The following is a 7,807-nucleotide window of genomic DNA, read 5'->3' as shown; positions in this document are numbered from 1 at the left end:
CTGGATGATCCAGAGGAGGAATAGGAGAAGGTCTGATGAGACAAAAATAGAGCTTTTTGGTCTAAACTCCACGCCGTGTTTGGAGGAAGAAGAAGGACGAGTACAACCCCAAGAACGCCATCCCAACCGTGAAGCATGGAGGTGGAAACATCATTCTTTGGGGATGCTTTTCTGCGAAGGGGACAGGATGACTGCACCGTATTAAGGGGAGGATGGAACCTCCTTCCCTCAGTAAGAGCATTGAAGATGGGTCGTGGCTGGGTCTTCCAGCACGACAACGACCCGAAACATACAGCCAGGGCAACTAAAGAGTGGCTCCGTAAGAAGCATCTCAAGGTCCTGGAGTAGCCTAGCCAGTCTCCAGACCTGAACCCAATAGAAAATCTTTGAAGGGAGCTGAAAGTCCGTATTGCCCAGCCACAACCACAGCCCCGAAACCTGAAGGATCTGGAGAAGGTCTGTATGGAGGATTAGGCCAAAATCCCTGCTGCAGTGTGTGCAAACCTGCTCAAGAACTACAGGAAACGTTTGATTTCTGGAATTGCAAACAAAGGTTTCTGTACCAAATATTAAGTTCTGCTTTTCTGATGTATCAATACTTATGTCATGCAATAAAATACAAATGAATTAATTAAAAATCATACAATGTGATTTTCTGGATTTTTGTTTTAGATTCCGTCACTAACAGTTGAAGAGTACCTACACCCTTAAAAATAAAGGTGCCAGGAAGAACCAAAAAGGGGTTTTCATGGTGATGCCATAGAAGAACCATTTTTGGTTCCCTGAATAACCATTTTGTGCAAGGTTCTTTTAAAGAACCATTTTTACTAACTATGTTATAGTCTAAAGAACCTTGTTGCGCTACAAAGAACCTTTTGTGCAAAGGAAAGGTTCTTTGGATATTAAAGTTTCTTCATGGAACCATACACTCCGCAAAATAACCTTTATTTTCTACATGCTTTGTAAGTGGGCAAACCTGCAATCGGCAGTGTATCAAATACTTTTTCTTCCCACTGTGTGTGTGTATATATATATATATATACATTTAGAAAAACGCTTTAGCGAAATGCATCGTTTTTGTAATAATTTGTAATTGTTTTCTATTTTCCACCAATGAGATAATGTAATGGCAGACCCCCTGATCTGTTTTAGCAAGGGTTTTTTAATCTATTGATGACGGACCATTTTAAAGCAGGGTATCCGCCTTCATTTGCACCGAGCAAATACTATTTTCTGTGAATGTGCGAGACTTTTGATTCACTATATAGGTAGCCTAAATAACTATAACAAAATGCAGTAAACAGTAACTTAAGGGGTTAGTTCACCCAAAAATGAAAATTCTGTCATTAATTACTTAATTCTGACCGATTTCAAAACACTGCTTCATGAAGCTTCGAAGCGTTATGAATCAGCGAGTCGAATCATGATTCGGATTGTGTGTCAAACTGCTGAAATCACGTGACTTTGGAGATCCAAACCGCTGAATCGACTCACTGATTCATAACGCTTCAAAGCTTAATGATGCATTGTTTTGAAATTGGTCATCACTATATAAGTCGTTATTTAGGTTTTTTTGCGCACAAAAACTATTCTCGTCGCTTCATAAAGTTATTGTAGAACCACTGTAGTGAGATGGACTTTGTAACGACGTCTTTAGTACCTTTTATGGGTCTTGAGAGTGTACAGTGCATTGTGCCAATGGAGGCCTTTCAGAGCCATCGTATTTCAACTAAAATATCTTCATTTGTGTTCCGAAGATGAACGGAGGTCTTACGTGTGTCCAACGACATGAGGGTAAGACCTCCGTTCATCTTCGGAACACAAATGAAAATATTTTAGTTGAAATCCGATGGCTCAGAAAGGCCTCCATTGGCACAATGTGCTTTAGTTCCTAAAGGTTCCTACAAACATTTTGTAAAATGTCAATATTCGCTAAAATGTCCAGCCCACTTTACTTGTGAATGATTTTAAAACCATGATCACATTAAATAGCCGTCCAGTACCTCAGTCAGTGTAATGTTTAATAACCATTAGCAAACACTGTATATGTTGACGGTTTTAATGCAAAATACATTAATGCATTGTTTCCTAAATATATTTCTCACCATTTCAGTATTACAATTTAAAGCTGATTGGCTGATAAGTTGACACAACAGTACAATAAATAGGCCTAATTAAAGTGACCATTATTGTTGTAAATTATCTTAAAATACCTCAATTGACAAGAGACCAGTATTCCTACATTCTGGTCTCAACCCGTATCATATATAACACAAATCTGGCCTCGAAATTGAGGAAATTAAATAACAGCAGCCCTTTATATGGGCTTGCTCTCTATTTGACTAACATCATCCAGATAGTCGTCTACAAAGTTGAGCATCTGCTGTAGAGCGGTGAGAAGCAGGACGTCACAGTTGAGCTCCAGCTCCAGCTCCTGACTGTAGTTCTTCACCGGTAACACACAAGACACCGGCACACCCAACCGAGAGCTCACCTCCTGAACCTGCAGAGACAAAACAACATCTCAGTCACTCTGAGTCCTGTGGGAACAGCTCATGTGATCATGTGACCATGTCTCACCTTCGTCTTGATGTAGGAACTGACATAAAGGCTTTGAAGATCTTCCTCCACTAGAGGACATGCTTCATCTACTTTTGTCATCAAGACGATCTGAGCAATGCCTGAAGTTGAGATGCGTCACATGCAGGATCAATGTACGACCTACTTTGGGTTAGTCACATGATTGGCATAAATATGTTCACTTACCCAGTGAGTTCACTTTTTTGCGTATGGCAGCAAGTTTTTCCTCTAGTTTGCTGGACATGAGGGAGATTTTGGTGGCGTCTATCATGTACACCACACAGTGGATCTTCTCCTGTAGAGATGCAAGTCTGGAGGCCTTTTGCTCATCCGGTTGATACGGTGTTGTGGGGTTGAACTGAATTGAGAGGATTTAACATGAAACAAACATTTTATCATTGATACTTTAGCCTTCATTCATTTTGGAGAACAGGGCACTTACTTTATAGCGGTCTGGTACATTACCCTGAAGAATGCTGCTGATGTCATCAATATCCAGTCCTGCACCGGATTGCTCCTCGAGTCCCATGGTGTCACACAACACAAATGGCAATGGCTTTCCCTCACGGCCATCTTTCACTGGGTATGTGCGAAACTACCAACCAAGAAGAGAAAGACATCAAGACCTGAAGTCCTCAAGAGACGTTCCTCAACCTGAAGAGAGACTTCTGTAGGAAACACTATGAATGCTGGTGAATCTGTACCTGTGTGGTGAGACTAGTGCCTGCAGATCCTGACATGGCTTTACTGGTCATGCGGCCCATGAAGATGGAGTTGATGGAGTTGAAGAAACTGGATTTTCCAGCACCTACAGGACCGATCATGAGGATTCGAACATGGCTGACAGACGTCATCATGGGTTTATGGTTCCTGATGGATTCCATGAGCTCGTCTCTTCGTCTACAATATAGATAATATTTTTATAGCTGTATATCAAATTACAATTTTAAAAAATGTAGCTGCAAGCAGCGATGATGGGTTCAAGCCCCGACATGACCAGACGCTGGTGGCTTAAGGACAATTGTGCATGGCGGGCAACATTTAAAGAGAGTAAACGTAAAATAACTATGTCAAAATCATTTGAATATGCCACATTTACAGCAACCAGCTGGTGCCACTATGACTATGAACCACAACAGCCATGAGATCAATTAAATGTAGATGAATTTCATGTCATAGGATGTTATAGGTCAGTTCCAAATGAGTATGGTGTTATGATTTGCAGCTCAAAATAAAGTCCATAAGTATTTATCATAACCTTATTATTAATCTAATTATATAAAACTATGTTGTCAGTGTACAACAGATAAACTTTGTCTTTCAAGATATCTCCTTTCACAGGTGTATATCTGCGGTGTCATGACAGTATTCTGACGAAGTTTGAAGCAAATCGGGTAAAAATAAGAGGACAATTTCAAAGCATTTTAAAAGTGGCTCGCTTCCTTGTACCAGTTGGTGGCGCTATGACTGACTCACAGTAGTCACATCCATGTTACCATAATAGTCGACTTCCTGTTGGACTGGCGTATGACTTATGGTGCGAAATGTGTTTGGCCCGGTGAGATCTACAAGTATAAGCTACAGAAACCATATAAAGGGTGCACCCCTTCATTTCAACTTGTGCCCGGCCCTAATGGCTGACGATTCCAACATGTGTGCAAAGTTTCAAGAGTTTAAGCATGTTACTAATGAGTAAACAAGAGATCTAAAAAAACGGAGCAGAAACATACTCAGCTGTCCACAGAACGTTCCTCCAAGGTTTCTCCTCAGCAGTGATTTGAGAGCCTGACGCAATAAGTAAAATGTTAACAATAAAAAATAAAGTTATTTAGAAAGACTGAAACTTATTGTACATGTCTACATGTGCATATAAAAACACTTTTTTCTGAGGATTGACTTACTCTGCTTCACTTTGTACACTTCACATTCAGTCAGCTGAGTGTCGTTCCCATACAATGTTGCCGCAGTGACACTGAATGCACTCCCTCCTTGATAATACACAACTGGTTGGTTGTTGTAGCAAAAGTACAACTGTGTGCCGAAGTTGGGCACTCCAGCGTCATCTAGACGTGCATTATGTCCACTGTTCATTTTGATGCACAATGGGATCTTGCTCTGAATGCTGAATAGGAATATGTCCTCATCAGCAATATACTGCCCACTTTGAGCATAATCTACACTAGTGTATCCGCCAAAGATGTAGCCTGAACTGTTGTAGGCTACAAGTAAAGTGGGACCCTGATGGTCACATCGCTGGTGGAAGGCAGAAGCATTATATCCATGAACAGAAGCTTTGTAGAGAAGAGTCAGTTCAACATTCCCCAGCAATGCACAGAGCTGCTTTCTTTTCTCTTCTGGTAAATTAGAAGTGAGGGAGTCCCTGGCAACACCTTTGGTTCGTCTTTTAAACATCCTTGAAGACAAAGAGGCAAATACAACTTGAGCTTGGTGCATTCATAATTTCAGTCAACACATTCCACTAACAGGGTACACTTTTGGGTCCTATTGTATTTATTTTTTTTGCATCATGATTAGATGAGCTCACTGCATTCATAAAGCTTAAGCATTCAACCCTGTTACCAAATTTATAGCAAGAAAGAAATGACCAAATTGGTAGTTTATTCGATATTTAAAGTATAATATGCAAGGCATTCAGTCCCAAACTAAACTTCGGTTTTCAGAACGAGCATTTACATGACAGTGTTTTCAACTAAAAACGGAAAAACTTATGCATTACACATTTACACAATAACGGTTATGAGGGCCTGAAAACAAACTTTTGAAATCAGTTTCCAAAGTGCAAGTTTTTGAAAACGATGCCATTAACGTCTCCGCGTAAACTACAAAAACACGAATTTGTGAAAACGGTGACATCGTACGCATGTGTAGTCTATAGGAGCGTAGTGTTTCTTTACAAAGTGACATCGCCAACTACTGGCCTGGCATGAATGTTTTCAATCATTTTTGTGGATCGGTGTGAACAGGGATCATTTTGATAACGTTGTCCTCTGCACGCGAAAAGAAAAACGCTTCCATTTTTAGCACATCGTTGTCGTGTAAACATTCCAGAGTCCCAAACTTTTGTAGCAGGGTTGAAAATCTTTACAAAGCTCATGTAAAATTAATATTCTATTTGTATATAACACACCTGCATACAAATTTGTCTATTTTGTTTATTTAAATATATACTATATTTTGTTTATATTACAACAACTAAAAACAGAGCGCAACTGGTGTGCAAATTCGTCAGACGTAGCGTAAGCATTTTGACCTGCGAGAGGCACGGGCGATACTCTTTTTCCCTAAGTTGAATATGGAAGATGATCGGCCGGAAGCTAGATAATTTGCTTTATAAAGTTTTAAATATGGATATTTTTCTTACACAAACATATTGCTTCGCTTCAGAAGGCCTTTATTAACCCCCCGGAGCCGTGTGGAGCAGTTATGATGGATGGATGCACTTTTACAAACTTCAAAAACAGAGCAACAATCACCACCATTATAAAGCTTGGAAGAGCCAGGACATGTTTTAATATAACTCTAATAGAAGAATGTCATATACACCTAGGATGGCTTGAGGGTGAGTAAATCATGGGATAATTTTCATTTTTGGATGAACTAACCCTTTAAGCACCTTCTTTTAGTGGCCATTTGTTGAAAAATATATATATTTTTAAAGTCACTCTTCCTCTGTTTGTAGCTTGTGTATTATTTGTTTGATGTACTAATGCACAATTATAATTTTTTTGTACTTTCCTCCAAACTTGCTGTTCATTGTTTCTGTGAACTGCCACTATACAAAGAGTTCGGTGAATTGGCGGATCAAAATATATTAATTTTACCGCATATTTTCCAAACACTAAATCAGTGGTTCTCAAACTTTTTATACCAAGTACCACCTCAGAAAATATTTGGCTCTCCAAGTACCACCAGAATGACCAACTTGAATATACAGTAGCGTAGTAGGCCTAGCTATTCAGCTACAGCTCTGCACAGTTCAAAAACGAGGCAGTTTATTCCTAATAAGAATATTGATTGTCAGCCAGTTTAACATTAACACTGCACTGTGCGTATACATACAGGTAAATACAATAATTAAATAATGATTCAATTAAAATGTGTTGAAAAGTTAAATTAAAACGGTACTGTACTTAAATGTAAAACAAGAACTTGGTAACACTTTAGAATAATGGTCCTTAGTTAGCATTAGTTAATGAATTAACTAACATGAACTAATGCTGAGCAATACATATGTTACTGTATTTGTTCATCTTTGTTAAAGTTAGTTAATATAAATACAGCTGTTCATGGTTTGTTCGTGTTAGTTCACACTGTATTAACTAATGTTAACACGATTTTAATAAAGCATTAATGTTGAAATGAACATTAACAAAGATAAATAAATGCTTTATAAGTGTAGTTCATTATTAGTTCGTGTTAACTAATGTAGTTAACTAACGTTAACTAATGACCATTATTCTAAAGTGTTACCAAAAACGGTAGTCAAATAAAGATTCAATTAAAATGTATGCGTTTAAACAATTTATTTAGTGATTCCTCTGCGTACCACTAGAGGCAGCCTGAGTACGTACCACATTTTGAGAACCACTGCACTAAACCAATAAAAAACAATTAATAAAACCAATTTACAATATTTGTATGTCATATTTTATACTCTTATAATATGTACATGCAACTTACCTTTCGTAGAGCACTTGCTGTGTGAAAGTAACACTGAAAAGCGTCGCTTTGTTAGGATGTTACACACCCAAGTCAAACCTGTTCTGTCAAGTTCCTTCATTCCTGTGATAACGTTTTTTGCATTGAAATGAATTCTCAGGTCTCTAAAACACAATGCATGTTGAGGGAGATGAAAAACTGCAATAATAGTTTGAACAAATAGTGGTAACCACCCACCGATTCCTCACCAGGCTTTGTGTCTGAGGCTGAGCGAACAGGTTCTCTTTGCTCAGACATCAGTAATTGTTCATAGTGAACACCAGAGGTCTCCATGTCTGTCACAAAATTTTCAGTGGTGTATTGTTTCCAGTTTTAACTAAAGAGTTATAATATACACGAAGAGAGCAACCTGTTGGACAATAATATAAAAAAAAACATTTTGATATGCTAAACAGAAAGTTGTTGCATATTGGTAATGTTTTGTCATCTTAAAAATTAAGTTAGTTTGGAATTACCGGTATGAGAGTACCATAAGAGTTCATTGACA

At 38.4% G+C, this 7,807-nt stretch overlaps 1 protein-coding gene across 1 annotated transcript; it reads right to left on the bottom strand.

Annotated features, from left to right (window-relative positions):
* Positions 1-2,001: 2,001 nt before the first annotated feature.
* Positions 2,002-7,569, bottom strand: LOC307120556 (interferon-induced protein 44-like). The gene is made up of 8 exons (XM_079807656.1): positions 7,282-7,569; positions 4,482-4,993; positions 4,311-4,365; positions 3,285-3,480; positions 3,023-3,175; positions 2,767-2,938; positions 2,581-2,681; positions 2,002-2,503 (listed from the first exon to the last, which is right to left on the bottom strand). The coding sequence occupies exons 2-8, from the start codon at positions 4,990-4,992 to the stop codon at positions 2,318-2,320; spliced, it is 1,374 nt and encodes a 457-aa protein (XP_079663782.1). The 5' UTR covers position 4,993; positions 7,282-7,569; the 3' UTR covers positions 2,002-2,317.
* Positions 7,570-7,807: the final 238 nt, after the last annotated feature.

Source organism: Gobio gobio (genome assembly GCF_949357685.1).
Source record: "Gobio gobio genome assembly, chromosome: 24".
NCBI lineage: Eukaryota > Metazoa > Chordata > Actinopteri > Cypriniformes > Gobionidae > Gobio > Gobio gobio.
Note: the sequence above shows the minus strand (reverse complement) of the source record. Positions and strands in the feature narration are given on the sequence as shown.

Excerpts from the sequence above, each read along its gene's own strand:
- LOC307120556 (XM_079807656.1), bottom strand. The coding sequence starts at position 4,992 with ATGTTTAAAAGACGAACCAAAGGTGTTGCCAGGGACTCCCTCACTTCT. Across the intron at positions 2,939-3,022 it reads ATGTACCAGACCGCTATAAA|TTCAACCCCACAACACCGTA; the intron begins GTAAGTGCCCTG and ends CTCTCAATTCAG. Across the intron at positions 2,504-2,580 it reads GTTCCTACATCAAGACGAAG|GTTCAGGAGGTGAGCTCTCG; the intron begins GTGAGACATGGT and ends TTGTCTCTGCAG.